Below are 19,171 nucleotides of genomic sequence, written 5' to 3'. Positions count from 1 at the left end.
TTAGCCTCAATGGACCACAGACAATGTGGAGTTCCCCAGTAGAATGCCAGCTTCTTGAGGGCAGAAACTGGTTTTCTGCCTCTCTTGGTATTTTTAGTGCTGAGCCCAGTGCCTGGTATTTAGCTGATGCTCACTGACTGGAATAGAACTGAGCTGGCCATGTAGGGGGAAAGGACAAACCCAGGCTGGGCATAGGAGGATGTGGGTTCTTTGACCTTAAGAAAGTCGCATCATGGCTCTGGGTTTCAGTTTCCTCATATCAAGAGAAAGATGGTAAAAGCCTAAAACTGCTACAGACATGGGAGTTATTAGAGCGAGCCCAAGTACACGTCCTGTCTGGTCTCTCTCCTCTCTGCCATCTACTGCCCTTGAAGTCAGCACCTTGGCACAAAATCATCCCCAAGACTCTCCCAGCTCCCAATTTCACTGTCTCACTCCAAATTTACCAGCAAGCTTCTGGAGAGCCCAGACTGGGAGAGTCTACTTTCTTACATCCCTAGCTCACAATAAAATGGTACAGACTGGAAGGAAAACAATCTTTTCTAAAGGATCTAAAGGACAGTCAGGTGCTCTGATAGCGCTGTGGAAGGGAAGATACTCTAGGAAGATGGGAATTTAGTCTTGTCAAAAAACAACTCCCAATCAGTTGGGGAATGATTGAACAAGCTGTGGTGGATGAGTGTGATGGAATACTATTATGGCTATAAGAAATGACGAGCAGGAGGATTTCATGAAAACCCTGGAAAGACTTACATGAACTGATGCAAGTGAGCAGAACCAGGAGAACATCATGTATCATAATAGCAATACTATATGATGACTAACCAAAAGACTTAAGCTACTCTGATCAATGCAATAATCTAAGACAATTCTAAAGGCCTCAGGATGAAAAATGCTGTCCACCTCCAGAAAAGATTATTTGCCATTGCAATGGAAGGGAGGGGAATTTAAAGCAGAAACGAAGGCTAAAAATAAATAATAAATTGAAAAAACAAACAAACAAGCAAAAAACAGAACTCCCTAACAGTGAGATCCAGCCAAAGGTAGTTGGTTGGGCTGGCTTGGGAGACAATTCCTCTCCACAGTGAAGGCTGGATGGCTTCTTATAGGATGAGCTATAGAGGGGCCTCCTGCTCAGGTGCCAGTGGGACTAAGTGGCCCCAGAACCGTCTTCCAGCCCCATCCCTCCAGCAAGGCTGGCCATCTGATCATATCACATGGATCCCAAGTCCCTGGTGATGTGCTTACACTGTGACTTTTGGGAACTGCACTCTCATCAATTTGTTTCTTTCTTTAGCCAAAAGGGAAAAAAAGACAAAAAAAACCCAAACCAACCCCAAAACAAAAACCCATACACAACCCACCAGCAGTAGCAACAACAACAAAGTGGCTCGGCAAAGGTTGATGTACACAAGCTCCAGCCAGGATGGCCTACTTGCTGCTGCCCTTACAGAACATCCCCTCTGGATTCCACGTGTATGCACAGGCTGCTTCCCGTGCCTGGAATGCTCTCTCCATCCCCTTAGAATACCTAGTTCTCTGAAAAGCCCACCTCAAGTGCTGGCCTACGCAAAGGTACCTCAAATTACCTTGAATTTATGCCATACACACACCTGCATTTCCTTGTGACCACTTCAGAGAAGAGAGTCCTGGAGGGTAGGGACGGAATCGTTCTTTGTCTGTGAGTCCCCAGCACAGTGTTTGCTAAAATGAGGCCCACAGCTCAGATTCTACGGGCAGAGCCTGCCCTCTAGCGGTCACAGACAACACCTACACCAACACCGAGAAAACAGGATTCAGCCAGGGCTGGGGGGGCCCAGGCACTCTGAATTAGAGGTGTCCTTAGCTTGGAGCTGGAAAAGACCTCCCAGCCTGCCTAATCCTCTCATTTCAAAGGCGAGGAAACAAGGAAAGGTAGAAATGACATGCCCTCAGTCAGTCAGATGGCACATTATCAGGGCAGGGACTGCTACCCCATGGGGCATCTCCTACTTGAGGTTCCCTTTAAAATCCCATTCCCTAAGGAGGGTCGGGGAGAGGGGCAGCACTATAAGGGGCTCCCCTGAACAGTATCCCCTTTCTATCTTGACCCTCCAGCTGGGCCTGCTCAAGCACTGCCCTCGAAACTTTAAGTGGACCAGAATTCTTCAACAAGGGCTGCACTGAGAATCAGAACCAAGCCACCCGTTTCAACAGCAGGCTCAGGCAGTAAGAAAAAAGCATCTCAGGAAGAACTCAAGCATTTATCCAAATCCACATATGGAACCAGATCATAATTACTGGATTTAAAATTCACTTAATTTGGCAAATATTTTAAGTGCCTCCGGCCAACAAGGCCCCAGGCTCCCCTGAAGCCAGGGAGGGCAACAAAGTGGATCAAGCCTTGGAGTCAGGAAAACCCAAGCTTGAATCTGGCCTCAGACACCAGCTGTGTGGCCGTGGGCAAGTCTCTTGACTGTTCTCTGCCTCGGTTTCCTCATCTGTAAAATGAGGATAATGATAGTCCCTCACAGGATAGTTGTGAGATTCCTTATAAACATGAGTTATCATTACTCTTACTAGGAATGCTGAGGGGTTGGGGGGTTGGGGGAGAGAGAAAGAACATGAAATATGTAACTAGGGGGAAATATTCAAAACAAAAACTAACTAAATAAATCTCACCTCTCCTTCATTAAAAAAAAAAAAAAGGAATGCCAGGGAGCCAAGCTAGATGCAGGCCAGACCCTGTTCTATAGACTAGGTAATCATGGGGAGAAGGTTTGGCCTCTGACAGCGCTGCAGGTGTGGAGCTCAGGGCTGTCTGGAGCTTAACCAGGGCTCATGCTGGTGTTGGGACGTGCCTGGCATCCTGAATGTGCTCCAAGGAGAGTGTGAATAACTGCTATTCCCACGGGGTGTACAGACCCTCCTAAATGAGATTTGGAACCAAGCAACGTTCTGAAAAAGTTAGCCATGAAGGAGCAAAGGAAGCACGGAGCACACTAGAGTCTGCTGATGGCCGGCCAGCCCATGGCTGTGGGCCTTGAACTGGCAGACCATGAATGGATGAGGAGACAGCCCCGGCAAGTCACGATGCCTCCCCAAAAATCGAGGGCCAAGAGGAGCTGGCAGAGATGTGCGATCAGATAACAATGGGGCTGTGGCTTACCAAGAGCAGGGGGAGGAGCTCAGAGGGGCCACAACCTGCTTTACTGCCCTGTTCCTGGCACACAGTTGGTGCTTAATAAATGCTAGGTGATTGCCTGATGTTGTGAGATGACACATGCACAATAGAAGATGCTGGTCCCTGAGGTTCATTTTATATTGAGCCAAAAGGAAGCAGGATTTCTGTCAAGGTGGTGTGGCCAAACAATTTCTAAGATAGGCTCCCCATTCATAATGTCCCAAGGAACAAGACCCCATCCCAGCCACCCCATGCTACATACCAAGAACTTAGCCAATGACTCAGCATCCAGTCAGGTCAGTGGCTTTGCCCTATGGGAGGTCACTGAAATCTGTTGCAGCCCCGAGGGAGAGGGGTGTAAAGAAGCAAATCAACTCAACAAGTATAGGCTGAGCAATATGGCTAGAGCAGCTACTCTGAAAAAGATCTGGGGGTGTCAGAGGACCACAAGCTCAGAGTGAAGCATGTGATAATGGCATCCAAGAAAGACAACAGAGACCAAGGCTGCTTTGTGGGGAGATGCACTGTGTAGAATGATGGTGCTGTTGGTCCCACTGTTCCCTGCTTGTCTGCATGCTGCCTTCCGGGAAAAGGCTGTGTGCTCAAGGGCAGTGACTCTTGCTTTTCTCTGTATCCTCAGCACTTATCACAGCCTGAGTAGGGACGCAAGAAATGACTACTGTTGCAACTGGAGCTCAGTGTCCAGTTCTGGGCGATATTGGCTGGCACTTCCAGGGGACAGGCCCAGGCCAGTGAAGGGCCCCAGTCATCACAAGGGAGTCTCTGAAGAGATCAAGGAAGAAAAGACAGCAGGACAGCTGGCTTGGGGCTGTCCTGTGGAAGATGAATATGACTTCTGCTTGTCCAGAGAACTATGAACAATAGGCAGAAGCTGCAAAAAAGTGCAGATGTTGGCTTAAGGAAAAAAAATCCTAACAATCAGGATGATCCTCGAGGGAGTTCCTCCTTCTGGAGGCCATTCAACCTAAATCTAGAGCTCCAAGGGATCTTGGATATCATCTAGTCCAACTCCGTCATTTTATAGAGGAGGAAACTGGAGGCCCAGTGTGGTTAAGTGACTTGCTAGACTCACATAGCTAGTGTCTAAGACAGGACTTGAACCTAGAATATCCCCATCTCATGCCCATTGTCTTATGCATTATGCCATGGTGCCTACTTTTTTAAAAATTAATTTTATTTTTAAAATTTGAACTTAAAACCCCCCAAAACAAATATTTCCAATGCAAAAAGTTGGATATGAAACCTGAATGTCCATCTGGTACCCTTTGCTTTTAAAAAACTAAAAGAAGGTGATAAGGGCTTGCTATGCCCTGAGTGAGGCAGTTTGTCTTGCTTGGTCTTGCCCTGGGTCACTTGGACTCCTGAGCTGAATTCCATTCCGGAGGCTAGGCCCCTTTGGTTCTTTAGGGTTCAGAGTGCAGGTTCTTCAGGAACCCTCTATGGCATCTGAGAACCTCTAGGTAGCCTGGGCTGTACTCGTGCTGCTCCCCAGGGGTTTCAAGGTCCCCTGCACCCCATGGGATTCTGATCATCCTGGGACATTCTTGGGGTAGGCCTCTAGGCAGAGCCTTGGAAGCTACAAGTACTTCTGGTCCATCTCAGTTCATGCCTGTTGACTTTGCTGACAATCCCCTTTCCTACTGCCTGTGGGCTGACCTTCTGGGCAGGTCTAGGGTGGAAGTAGTCATTTACAGTTGTCAATTCACTTATCACAGCTTAAAAAAAGTCTAATTCTGAATTGAAGAGTTACCTTATTGTGGCACACTATTGGCTAATGGGATGAAAGGCAACCAACCACAGCAATGTGTTCTGTGTCCTGGGTGCTGATTGACTCAGTGACTGTAGGTTAATAAGAGTGTGGAAAAGGTTTCTAGGAGAGTGGAATGTGTGGGGGTGGCAGGTATTGACAGTCTCTGAGGTTCCTTCTCAACTCAAAGATTCTATAACTCTAGGCAATTAATGATGTAATTCTTATTACACAACTCTCTAGTTCTATTCCATTCTCTGCTAAGCTACAGACAACTTCCCTTTCCCCAAAGGGTTACAAAAATTACAAATGCTTTGAGTTTCCAGGATGAAAGCAATCACTGAATAAGAGAAGGAGAAGAACCCTTAGTAGTCCTCTAATACAATCCCTGTCAAAAGCAGGAATGCCCTTTATATACAGCATCTGTGACAAGAGGTCATCGATGCAGTGTCTGGAGATAGGGCCACTTTTGATCCTACCAAAATCCCTGTAACCATGGCAGGAAAATGATGCTGGATCCAACTAGTCTGTATGGTGTTCTGCTGAGATACTACAGAGGTAAGTGTACTGCATTTGGAGGTGGTTGAATTGAGCTCTCTTGCTTCCTCTCAACTCAACCCTTGTCATCAGAGGTCCATTCTCTAAAAACCTCATTTTCTTCCTCTGTAAAATGGCATCACAAAAACTTATTCCATGACCTACTTCATCTGGGTCACCGTGAACCTCACAAGACAACAGAAAAATATACATTATGCTTCTGCCTCATGTCCTTTGGCAACCCCATCCCAATCCTATTCTCTCAGTTTTTTTCCACTAGGAGAATGGCCTTTGCCTTATCTATAGTCAGAAGGCAGGAAACCTTACATTTGATCAGGGGGATGAGCAAGCACCTAACAAATACCCTCTGGATAATCATTAAAAAGTATAACTGGGGAAAAGAGGATTCAAAAACCATGCCCCAGGGGCAGCTGGGTAGCTCAGTGGATTGAGAGCCAGGCCTAGAGACAGGAGGTCCTAGGTTCAAATCCGGCCTCAGACACTTCCCAGCTGTGTGACCCTGGGCAAGTCACTTGACCCCCATTGCCTACCCTTACCAATCTTTCACCTATAAGTCAATACACAGAAGTTAAGGGCTTAAAATTTAAATAAATAAATAAATAAATAAAATAAAAAACCATGCCCCAAAATGTTGTAATTGGGGGAAGAGGGTAGAGGAAGGAGAGGAGAATCGCAGATCTCTCTGGTTATGTAACATGTGCTGTGAAACATACTTCCCTTAAACAAAGGAGATGCCCATTGGTCAGAGGATGGCAAAGTCAGGTGTGGTACATGAGGGGAACAGAATATTCCTGTGTAGTAAGAAATGACAAGAGAAGTCTGGGCTGACTTAGATGAAGTGAAGCAGAGTGGAGCTTCTGTCTATCTCAGTTTCCTCAACTGTCCTCAATAAAGACAATAATAATAGCACTTACCTCCCAGAATTGTGGTGAAGATCAAATGAGATAATATTTGTAAGAAGCATTGAGCATGGGGCCTGGCTCACCAAAGGCATAATACATAAATACACCCCACCTCACCCCTTCCCCAAAAGAAAAGAGTAACATAGTCAGATTTTTGGACAATACTAGAAAAGGTAGGAGTGGGATTCTTGATTATGGCCCAAGAAGATGGGGACTCAAAAGTATAAGTGCCAACAGAAAAGGCCAGATAATTCTGTCATAGGAAACAGTATTGATCCAGCCAATGCTGTCCACCCTTCAATCTCCTTACCTCCCATAGGTATATGCTCTCTGCGATGCCTGCCAGGACATAGAGGCCATTCGGAGCCGCAGTCAGACATGTCACCAGCCCCGGGCACACAATCTTCTGTTGAAGCTGATCCTATGGGGAATACAACATAGATGGAATGGGCATGGCATTGCTGGAGAGATTCATTCTCCTTTGTCTTTCTCTGAATAACAAGACTACAATCTGACCAGCAGAACCCCTTTACTGGAATGGAGGATAGAAGGTGAGAGGACCATCACTGGGCCAGGCCAGGCTTGTCAAGAATGTGGACAGGAGGGCAGCTGGGTAGCTTAGTGGATTGAGAGTCAGGCCTAGAGCACTTCCCAGCTGTGTGACCCTGGGCAAGTCATTTGCCCCCATTGCCCACCCTTACCACTCTTCCACCAAGGAGCCAATACACAGAAGTTAAGGGTTTAAAAAAAAAAAAAAAAGGAATGTGGACAGGGACACCTTAATTTGAGGAAGATGAAGGATCCTCCACAGCACTCCCATCCCAAAGGCCACAATTCCCATTCAGTAAAGAAAAGACAATTGGGGGATAGGTTGGATTGCTGTTGTCAGACAATCACTTCTCAGATGATGTCTACTGAGTCTGTATTTCTTGCCACATAGAGAGGCAGATAGATTCACAAATGGTTACACCTGGGAGTCAGCAGAGACCTGGGGCACATCTGGTCTCCAACAACCACTAGTTGGCAGCTTTGAGCAAGTCACTTAAATCTGAGTCTCAGGTTCTACATAGATAAAACAGGAGCAGCAGCACATGAATTAATGAATGTAAAAAAGCATTCATTAAAAACTCCCCCCCCCCCCCCCAGTGCAAGGAGCTGCCCTGAGGACACAAACAGAATGGCTGAGGGCCTTGCATTCAAATGGGAGGGAGACAATACAGAAGGGAGAGCTAGAAAAGGGGGTGATAGCAGGGAGGTACAGCCTAGCTCTGGGCAAGATGGGGTGAAAGCTGCATCTCAGAGCCCAGAGGCAAACAGCCTGGTTTGGAGATGACTAAGAAACTGTAAGGGCAAACCTCATTTTATTGTGCTTTGCAAGTGCTGCTTTTTTAAAAAACAAGTTGAAGATTTGTGGCAATCTTGCATCAAGCAAATCTATCAGAGCCATTTTCCCAACAGCATGTGCTCACATCATGTCTCTGTCATATTTTGATACTTCTCAAATTATTTCAAATGTTTTCATTATTATTGTGTGTTATGGTGATTGTGATCTATGACCAACAATATTTGCTATTACTAATTTGTGATTGTTCTGGGGTGCCAGGAACTGTGCCCATATAAGATAGTGAACTTAATAGATAAATGTGCATGTTCTGAATGCTTCACCAACAGATATCTCTCTTCCTCTCTTCAGGCCTCTTTATTTCTGGAGAAACAATAATGTTGAAATCAAGCCAGTTACTAACCCTACAGTGGCCTCTAAGTGTTCAAGTGAAAGAGTCAATCAGTGTAGCAAATTTGACTCCTATCTTATTTTAAGAAATTGCCACAGCCACCCCGATCTTCAGCAACCACCACACCCCGTTTGGTCAGTATCCAACAACATCAAGGCAAGGCAAAAAGATTACAACTCACCAAAGGCTCAGAAGATAGTATTTTTTTTTTTAGGAACAAAAGGTTTTTGGTTTTTTTTTAAACCCCCACCTTCTGTCTTAGAATCAATACCGTGTATTGGTTCTAAGGCAGAAGAGTGGTATGGGCTAGGCAATGGGGGTCAAGTGACTTGCCCAGGGTCACACAACTAGGAAGTGTCTGAGGTCACATTTGAATCCAGGACCTCCCGTCTTTGGGACTGGCTCTCAATCCACTGAACCACCCAGCTACGCTCCCCCCCCCCCCCCGTATTTTTTTTTTAACATTTTTTTTTTAAACCCTTGTACTTCGGTGCATTGTCTCATAGGTGGAAGAGTGGTAAGGGTGGGCAATGGGGGTCAAGTGACTTGCCCAGGGTCACACAGCTGGGAAGTGGCTGAGGGCGGGTTTGAACCTGGGACCTCCCGTCTCTAGGCCTGACTCTCACTCCACTGAGCTACCCAGCTGCTCCCCAGTATTTTTAAATTAAGGTATATGCATTGCTTTTTTTACCTCCTCCATGCTTAAGAGACTATACCAGATTCCCAAAGTGGGCACTACTGCCCCCTGGTGAGTGCTGCAGCGATCCAGGGAGGCAGTGATGGCCACAGGTGCATTTATCTTTCCTATTAATTGCTATTAAAATTTAAAAAAAAAATTAATTTCCAGGGTAATATTTTTTCTGGAAAGGGATCAGCAGGCCAAAAAAGTTTGGGAACCACTGGACTATACAATAAAATATAACTTTTATATGCATTGGGAAACCAAAAAAATTTTTTTTGTGATTCTCCTAAGTGATATTCACCTTAGCAACATTAATACCTCAAAGGCCTAGTCTCCTGAAAACTGAAGGCACTCTTTAAATCTGTTATCATGCAAAGACATTTAAGAGCCTTAGATAATGGGAAAGGAATTCAAACACTTATTTAATACCTTCTATATACAAGGTATTAGGAATACAAATGGGAAACATTAAAAAACTGTCATTTCTCTAGTCTCAAGTCCTTTCCGGACTGTTTATAAGGATAAAAACAAAAGCTAAGGCCCAAACTGTGATTAGGAAATACCTTTTGCCTAATTAAGATCTGAGTCTTGTGGTACAATTGAACATAACGGACTTCTCTACTAGCAGCAATGTATGGATCCAGAGCAAGGCTGAGAGACTTATGAGAAAGAAAACTAGCCACACTCAGAGGAAGAACTGTGGGAGGAGAAACACAGAAGAAAAACAACTGCTTAAACACATGGGCTGTAGGGGAATATTATTGGGGATGTAGACACTAAACGATAACTCTAGTCCAACTATCAATAATATGGAATTAGGTCTTGATCAAGGATACATGTAAAACCCAGTGGAATTGTGCGTTGGCTAAGGGGGTTTTGGGGGAGAGGGAAAGAACATGAAATATGTAACTAGGGGAAAATATTCAAAAGAAAAATTTAAAAAGAGAAAAAAAGTCCTTCTTGTTACAGCTTTGTAGCCATCGCTTTTCCCTCTATCACCCTATGTTGGAGCACTTTGCCTCAATTACTCTTCAGTCTTTAATTTAAACATGACTCCACTCAGCCCAGAAAACCAGGCTGCCCCATACACTGGACACACCAACTCTTAAGCCCTGCCTGTGAATACTGATCAGGTGCCCATAACTGACTGTCAAGAAGATGCACTAAAACAAAGAGACTCATGGGTTACATTCGACCTATGATACTCCCAAGAATTGCCCAAGACAAATTAAAATATAATTGGGAAATAATAAATCAAATAAATAAAAATACAAGAAAATTTATATCATAAAAAAAAAAAAAAAAAAAAAGAGAGAAAAAAAGAAAAGATCTGAGTCTTCCCTAACCCCAGAAAAGATGAAGGTAATGATCATTTAAGCAAAACCTCTGTTCCCATTCCCAAGGGATAAGGGGATTGAACACAGGGAGAAACACACTGAACCAGTGATTCCCAAAGTGGGCGCCACCACCCCCTGGTGGGTGCTGCAGTGGATGGGGGGTGGGGGGCCGTGAATAACTGTAAGGGGACAGTGATAGTATGTGACAGGGGGAGCTAAGTAATATTTTTTCTGGAAAGGGAGCAGTAGGCCAAAAAAGATTGAGAACCCTAGTCAGAGGCAGCAAAGGAGGAAAGGAGTGGTTTTAAGAGCCAATTAAGTGACTATTGTTTTATTAAATGGAGTAGAAGGTTAATCCCAAACTGTATTTAACATGTGACTTTTTCTTTGTTCAAGATTGCGATAAATGATTCCTCAGATTGCCCAGTGAGAGAGATGTCCAAAGACTTGAGGTGATTCTGCTAATCTGGGCATTTTTCTCCCAAAAAGAACAATACCTGAATTTAGAATAATGTTAATTAACAACAATTAACAATTCTGGCACACTTGTGATTAAAATACAGAGTACATACAGTATTCATATTTTTACTTCAAATATAATATACTCTATCCCCAAGGTGTTTATATTCGGTTGGGGTGGGGGCTGGAGGGAATGACACTAGGATACAAAGACAAAGATAAAAGAAAATGGTTCGTGATAGGGGCAAGGAAGTGATTTTTTTAAAAAATGCCCTAAGAGAAATTTAGAGAGAAATGTTAAGAAGGGGAGCTAAGAGGAAGAAGGGCTATAATTCAGATGCAATGGATGGCTTTATATATGAAAAGCATCAAGGTAAACAGTATAAAATAAGGCTAAAAGAGCAGCTTACAGCCATGCTATGGTATATGTATGTTATCTTATAGTGTGGGTATCTGTGAAGGTCAGACTTGTGCAAAAGAAAGATTATTTTGAGGGAAGAAGACTGGGAGAAACCAGAAGCAGTGAGATGAACAGGTTTTATTACAAAATGAAAAGACATTATATGCCAGCAGAATGTGGGGACAGTTCATTTCAGGGTTTTATTTTGGTCTTCATTTGCCTAGCATGGGCCAATTAGCATGGGATCTCAAACTGAATACTAAACTACAATGATGCCCATAGAAGAGAGAAGAGATATTGTCCAAGAAGAATGCCCAGCTATGGTGGGAGTAGGAAGTGTGATGAGCTGTTTTTGCCTCTGGATGTAGAAAGAGACAGGGCATGCTCCAGTCTCCAGTAAGGGGGAGGGAGGATCTCCAGATGCCTTCAAAGCTCAGCTAATCATGGAAGATTCCTCCTCCAGATCTTTCCCAGACTGTTTACCTTCCCTTTGTATGTTTTTATTGGCACATGCACACACATCCCTGTCTGCAGGTTAACATCAAAAATTTCCTCAGTTACTGGTATCTCATCCACAACATTTCACTTTGGGTATATTGTGCAGAAGATGGAGTCGAGCTTTATGTCAGAGCCTTCCCTCTATCTCTTGTCTATATCTTATTTGTACATAGATGTTTTCATGTTGTCTCCTTGTAGCATTGTGATCTCCTTGAAAAGAGGGATAGTGTTTTTGCTTATCTTTCAATCCTAGCACATGGAAGGAGCTTAATAAATGTTGACTTACTTGACTCTGATAGATGAACTTGGAGCCAGGAAGATTAGGATTTAAGTCCTGCTTCTAACAAGAATAGACAAGGTAATATGGCCTCATACACTTCCTAGCTATGTGACTCTGGACAAGTCACTTAACCTTCCATTGCCCTTACTGTTCTTCAGCCTTGGAACCAATACATAGTATTGATTCTAAGACAGAAAGATAGTTGTTGAAAGATAAAAATTTCAGGGAAGATGATGATCTGCATTGGTAGGAGTTTCCTAGTCCAGGAGCTCCCCATACCAAAAATTCTAGTACCTGCCTTCTATTTATCATCTCATTTACATTCAGACCCAAGCCCATCCTATCTCCCAGTTAGGTGTAGTAGTAAATAAGAGTGCTGGGCCTGCAGTCAGGAAGATTTTAATTTAATTTGAATTTAAATCTAGCCTCAGGCACTGGGTGACTGGGCAAGTCACTTATCTATTACCTCTATTTAGTTCAACTGTAAAACAGGAATAAAAACAGCACCTACCTCACCAGGTTGTGAGGATAAACTGAGATATTTGCAAAATGCATACTACAGTGCCTGGCATGTAGTTAATAAATGGTTGTTCCTACATGAGCTCCTCAGTTGTTTTTTTGTTTTGTTTTGTTTTTTTGCTTTTCTTTGTAAACTTAACACTTAGCTAGGTGTCTGGGACATCAGAAGAGCTTAATACGTGTTAAGTTACTTATTAATCAGTTTCTCTGTACCTAGTCCCAGTATTTTGTGTGTGTGTGAGCTGTCTCCTCCAGCAGAATTTAAGTTCTTTAAGGACAAAAACTTTTCCCACTTTGTCTTTTGTATCTCCAGTGCCTTCAGCATAGTAAGTGCTTAATAAATACTGTTACTAATGTCCACGTGGAATCTAGAGACCCCAAACTTGTGGCCCAGTGAGATCTATGAACCAAGTTTTAGGAATAGCTTGTAGGTTGGAGACCCCCCAAAGCTTGTAATCTGTTCCCTGTTCCTGTGAGAATCCACCCTGAAGGGAATCTCAGACTAGCAGTTGCGGACTGAATAATGGACCCTAGGGTAAAAGCTAAGTGACTCTTTAGTGCAGTAGGCAGCATGTCAGTCTTGTAAGTTGAAGGTCCTGAGTTCAATCCCTGAAAGGGGGGTGTTGGAACAATGGGAGAAGCTTCTAAGGAAAAAGAATCATTTAGCTTTTACCCGAGGGTCCATTATTCAGTCTGCAACATGCTAGTCTGAGATTCCCTTCAGGGTGGATTCTCACGGGAACAGATTACAAGCTTTGGGGGTCTCCAGCCTACAAGCAATTCCTAAAACTTGGGGTTCTTCAGATCTCACTAGGCCACAAGTGTGGGGTCTTTAGATTCCACGTCGACACTAATTACAGCCAAAATTCTTTATCCCTAACCCCAATATTTTGTATATACAGTGTAGGGGAGGAGGGACCCTCTAGCTTAAGGTAAATTTATTGGGCGCAGTCGTTAGCATAGTAGGGGCTTAAATAAATGAATATTGATAGACTAGACTCCCAGAAGGGGCCTCAGAGATCATCTGGTGCACGCCCTCCGTAGAGGAGTTTAGAAACTGAGGCCCAGAGGTGGGGAAATGATTCATCCAAGGTCTCCGGGCTGGTGAGAAGGGGCAGAGCCAAAGCTAGCCATCAAGTCTTTCATATCTCCTTCCAGAGGAAGAGAAAGGAGGGAGTTTTGGGAAGAGGAGGGGGTGGTTGGGCTGAGAAAGAGAAGAGGTGAGACCTATAGATGGAGAAAAAGAGGAGGAAAAGGATAGTGGAACATTAGGGGGAGGAGCACGTCTGGAGGGAACGAGGCACGCACGGGGGTGGAGAGTATGAACGCAACCAATAGGAGCATCGAATCGACTCAGCCCCGCCTCTCCTCTTTCCCTCTCCCCACCCCCGCCGAATGTCCACGCGCTCTTCCCCCCCACACACACCCTCGGAGGAGCCCATCAGCGGAGCTTTCGCCTCTCTTCCCCCATCCCCTCTCCCACTCCACCGTTTCCAAACAGTTGCACGAGCGCGGCCGCCAAAACCGAACTTTCGCAGCCCAACGCAGGCTTCTCCTTTCCCCTCCCCGCCGCCGCTCTCGCGCCTTCCCGCCCCGCGCGCCTGCGCCAACCTTCCGCTGCAGCTCCCAGGCGCAGATGTAGTTCTTGCCGAGCTGTCCTGCCAGTAGGTGCTCGCCGTTGAGCAGTGCGAGGCTACGGGGCCCTGTCTGTCCGCCTCGGTACGTGTGGAGGCTGGTCCCGGAGTGCAGTTCCCACACGGCGCAGTTCCACAGCTGGCCCGCCGAGTCCGTACACACCGCCACTTCCACGGGCGCCGCCATCTTTGCCTCCAGGCCACTAGCTCCGCCCTCCTGCCCGCGCGGCGCGGCGATTTGCCGAAAACTAGCTCCGCCTCTCTGTTCAGCTGGGGAGTCAGGACGCTGCGCCCTCTGCAGGGCCGGAGGACCTGGCGACTCCGACTCCCTCGCGCCTGGCCCACCCTACTCTGTGCGTGTGTGCACGTGGGAGGAAGGCTCTGGCGTCCACTCACCTCCCTGGGACTTAGTTTCCCCATCTGTAGAATGAGGCGTTTGGACTACGTAGCTCCCAAGATCCCTTCCTGCTTTAATTACTGGTAACATATCGGAGTGTCGATTAGAAAGCCGGTGCCCGTCTACCCCTTTCACAAAACTTCTCCCTTAACTTCTGACTTTGCAACTTTCTATAGCAAAGCAATTCTAAGGTTCTGTGTTTCAGAGTTCCTCACAGCCCTGATGTTTTCTTTCTTTTTTTAAAAGCCTCACCTTCTGTCTTAGAATCAATACTGTGTATTGGTTTCTAGGCAGAAGAATAGTAAGGGCTGGGCAATGAGAGTTAAAGTGACTTGCCCAGGGTCACACAGCTGGGAAGTGTCTGAGTCCATATTTGAACCCTGGACCTCCCACCTCTAGGCCTGACTCTCTAACCACCAACCCATCCAGCTGCCCCTATCACATTGTTTCTTAAACAGTAGTAAGCTAGTAAATGTTTAACAACCCTGTCTCCTGCACCATTTTAAAATTTAATCTGCGTTTTTAACATTTTCTCCATCACTTTGTTCATTGTCAGTCCTTTAGACAATTGACAAAACAACAACAAAAAGCTCTTAAAGGGCTCTTCTAGCTCTGATATTTTCTGTGTTCCCAGGGTCCTCCAGATCATGGATTTAAGCAGTTGGAAATTGTGTCCTCTTCTCCCATTAAAATTAAGTTTCTTGAGGACAGGAACTGTCTTCACTTTTGTGTCTGTGTCTCTAGTGCTTAGCACAGAGCCAACAGCTAGTAAATACTCTTTCCCTTCATACAATCAGACTAGTAAATCTCTAGAAATGTGAGTTATGGAGTAAGAATTTAAAGGCTGAAAACTGTAAAGCAGTAGATAGAGCTCCTGGATCTGGAGTCAGGAAGACCAAGATTCAGATCTAATCTCAGATACTTAATTAGCTATGAGACTCTGGGGGAATCACTTAACCTCATCCTTATCTATAAAATGAAAATAATAACCACACTTATCTCCCAGAATTGTGAGGATAAAAGAATAGAACATTTAAAGAATTTAAAGCACTATGTAAATGCTAGCTACGATTATTACTGTTTACATTTTAAACTAGTGTCACATATATGATGATGATGGAATACTATTGTATGATAAGGAATGATGAATTGCCTGATTTCTATATGAACTGGAAAGACTTCCATGATCTGGTGCGGAGTGAAATGAGCAGAACCAGGAGAACATTATATTCAATAGCTGAAACATTGTGGACCAATCAAATGTAATTGACTTGACTACTAATGGGACAAAGCCAAGGAACTTATGAGAAAGAATGCTATCCACATAGAGAGAAAGAATTGTGGGAGTAGAAATGTAGAAGAAAAGCTTATGATTTATCACTTATATGATTTGGGATTTTTGTTTTAAAAGATAACTCTATGACAAAAATGAATAATATAGAAACAGGTATCAAGTGATAACACATGTATAACCCAGTGCAATTGCTTGTCAGCTCCAGGAGGGGAGAAGGAAACAACATGAAGTACGTAACCGTGGAAAAAATATTTAAACACTTTAAACATAAAATAGATAAACTAATATCACAACTCTGACCTGATAATCTGATCTCTTTGAGCCCTCTGAAGGTATACTGATTTACACAAAGACCTATTCTCTATGTCCACATCACACCATCACAAGTTAAAGTAAAAGAACAAGGAAAGAAGGAATAATAGAGATAGCTTCCTTTTTTCTAACAGTCTTTATTCTAACATTACTCTAACACTTTTCTTTATTCTAATACCCTGTAGTTCACAAAGCCCTTTCCTTACCTCTCCTTTGAATTAAAGTAAATATTTTATGGCACATATTTGACTCTCACTATCATCTGAAAGTCTGAGATTTGGAGAAAGTAGAGTGGGTTATTGGTAGAGATGGGAACTAGAACCCAGGTCTACTGATTTCAAACTGAGGGCTTTCTCTATTACAGTATTCATAGAATTCTTAAATAAGAAAGGAGGGACAGCAGGGTGCTCACATCATTGTAACCTCAGCAGGGAGGGGGAAATGAGCCTTTCTTGAATTGATCTCTGCATCCCCTTCCCACATGCCTGCTGTTGTAAAATACTATGGGCCTCATGCACGTTCAATAAATATTGATGACCACAATGGGAGAGTGATAGTGTCCAGTACCACTGGGTAATCCATTGTCGTGATCTTCAGAGGTGATTCATTGATGCCTTCCTGAGAATACAAAGTCAGATGAGGCAGAAAGAAGGGCATGAACCATGAGAAAGAAAGAAGGGAGGGTGGGAGGGAGAAACAAAGGAAGGAAGGGAAGAAGGAAGGAAGGAAAGGGATGAAGGGAGGGAAGGGAGCAAACAGGCATATTAAGCGCTTACTATGTGTCAAGTGCTTTCCAAATATTATCTCATTTGATCCTTATAACTACCCTGGGAGATTAGGTGCTCTTCTTATTCCCATTTTATAGTTGAGGAAACTGAGGCAGATGTTAAGTGACTTGCCCAGTGTCACATGTCTAGTAAGTTTCTGAGGCCATATGTGAGCTCAGGGGTTCCTGACTAGTACTCTATCCACTGAGCCACTAGGTGGTAGGAATAAGAGTGGTAAGGGAAACATGGGAATGGAACAGAAATCATCAACTCATGGACTATCAGGGCAGGCAATGACCTTAAAATATAGAATAGCTATTCCAGCCCTCAGAATGTGCAGATGAGTAAAAGGGGGAGCCTGCTTCAAAGGGAATGTTTAGGAGAATAAAGTTGGTGACATTCTCTAATTTCAGAAATTCTCTCAGTTTTAGCCTGTGATATTATGCTCTCTTGTATGAACTAGGGTGATAACAACAAGCAATAACCAAAATTCATAGTCAGAGGCAGTTAGGAGGAGGAGTGAATAAAGTGTTGGACTTGAAGTCAGGGTAGATAACATGAGTTCAAATCCCATCTTGGACACCTGCTAGCTATGTGGCACTGGGGAAGTCACTTAGTCATCCTAGATCTCAGTCTCCTCATCTGTAAAAATAAGCTGGGTGGAAGCTAGATGGTTTAGTGCAGGGGTCGGCAACGTATGGCTCTCGAGCCATATCTGGCTCTTTTGAGGGCCAGATATGATTCTTTTTGCAGGAGCCATAAAGTCAAATTTTTTTCCAGGCGCTGTTACAGGAGCGCGCACTGTGAGCACTGTACAGCTCTCACGAAATTACATTTAAAAAAATGTGGCGTTTATGGCTCTCACGGCCAAAAAGGTTGCAGACCCCTGGTTTAGTGGATTGAGAGCCAAGCCTGGAGTTGGGTGGTCCTGAGTTCAAATCTGTTCTCAGACATGAGCTGTATGACCCTGGGCAGGTCACTTAACCCTTGTTGTCTAGATTTTACCATTCTTCTGTTTGGGAACTGAAACTTGTACTGATTCTAACAGAAGATAAGGGTTGTTTTTTTTTTTTTTTTTAATGAGCTGGAGGGACAATTCTATGGGTCTTATGAGAAAGAATGTTATCCACATCTAAAGAAAACTGTGCGAATAGAAATCCAGAAGAAAACATATGATTTATCACTTGCTTATAAGGGTCTGTGATCTGGGGTTTTGGTTTGAAAGGATTACTCTTTTACAAAAATGAATAATATGGAAGTGGGTTCTAGTGATTTTATATATATATATGTATGTATGTATGTATGTATAATCCAGTGGAATTTCTTGTCAGCTGGGGGGGGGGTAAGGAAAGGGAGAAAACATAAATCATGTAACCATGGAAAAATTTTTTTTTAAGTGGAAAAATAAAAATGAGCTGGAGAAAGAAATAGTAAACCACTCCAGGATCTTTGCCAAGAAAAAAAGGATCATGAGAAGTTGGGTACTGCTGAAAAATAACTAAACAATAATAACAACAACAATGTACAGGTGTGATAGGTGAAATCTGAACTATGGGAGAAAGGAAGGCTTGAGTTTTCAAGCAGATCAATGTTTTAAGCTGTGCATGCCAGTTGCAGATCAAATTGAGAACAAGCCTCCTCAGTTTGACAATGGACTCAATACAAGAGAAGACAGATTTTTATGCAATAAGAGAAACAATGAACAGGATATAAAGTAGGATACTAAATGTGAATCTGATTTCCAATTGGAGGAAAGATTAGGGATTTTCCAAGGTGGAAAGGGGGTGAGCAAGTTTTAAGGGTTGGGAGCAGGGAGAATGAGCAGATGGACTTTTCTAGAAGCAAAACAGGATGTTATTCAATTTCAACAATTAGCAAGCAGGTAGAATTAACAGATAAATGAGATTTAAGTCTCAAAATGGAGTCAGTTTTACAAGATGGAGTTGGTTTGAGAATTACATAATTTTCTCAGTTCCCCTCTTTGTTGCATGAGAAAGGCTCCTCCTGTGGATCACTTAATTTTGTCAAATTTATAAGTTTTTTTAATGTGGTTGTGCTCACTATCAAAATTAGGTACCAAGAAAAGACCACTGGGAGGCATCCTTTTGCATAGCTTAGTAAAACAGCTAACTCAGGGTTTAAGAACAAGAATGATTATATCCCCTAAGGAGAAACATTTTATTAAATAGACTCTAAAGGACATCTAAATAACAAGAGTGATAGAGATCCAGGTCAAAAGGCAGGAGGTCCTGGGCTCAAATCTGGCCTCAGACACTTCCTAGCTGTGTGATCCTGGACAAATCACTTAACCCCGCCATTGCCTACCCTTACCACTCTTCTGCCTTGGAACCAATACACAGTATTGGTTCCACAACAGAAGGTATGGGTTAAAAAAAAAAAAAAAAGAATTGAGACTAAGCCAGAAGGTAAGGGTTTAAAATAAATATATTCTATAGGTAAACTAAATC

At 43.7% G+C, this 19,171-nt stretch overlaps 1 protein-coding gene across 1 annotated transcript in view; it reads right to left on the bottom strand.

The window, feature by feature from the left end:
• The window catches only part of WDR18 (WD repeat domain 18), a 30,630-nt gene extending 16,510 nt beyond the window's left edge, over window positions 1–14,120 (bottom strand). Inside the window, exons 1-2 of the mRNA XM_044658592.1 lie at window positions 13,911–14,120; window positions 6,702–6,812 (exon numbers count right to left, since the gene is read on the bottom strand). Of these exons, the coding sequence (XP_044514527.1) occupies window positions 6,702–6,812; window positions 13,911–14,120 (321 nt within the window). The remainder of the gene's footprint in view (window positions 1–6,701; window positions 6,813–13,910) is intronic.
• Window positions 14,121–19,171: the final 5,051 nt, after the last annotated feature.

The sequence above is a fragment of the Gracilinanus agilis genome, chromosome 1 (assembly GCF_016433145.1).
Source record: "Gracilinanus agilis isolate LMUSP501 chromosome 1, AgileGrace, whole genome shotgun sequence".
NCBI lineage: Eukaryota > Metazoa > Chordata > Mammalia > Didelphimorphia > Didelphidae > Gracilinanus > Gracilinanus agilis.
The sequence above is the reverse complement of the archived record's forward strand: the minus strand, read 5'-3'. Positions and strand labels throughout refer to the sequence as shown.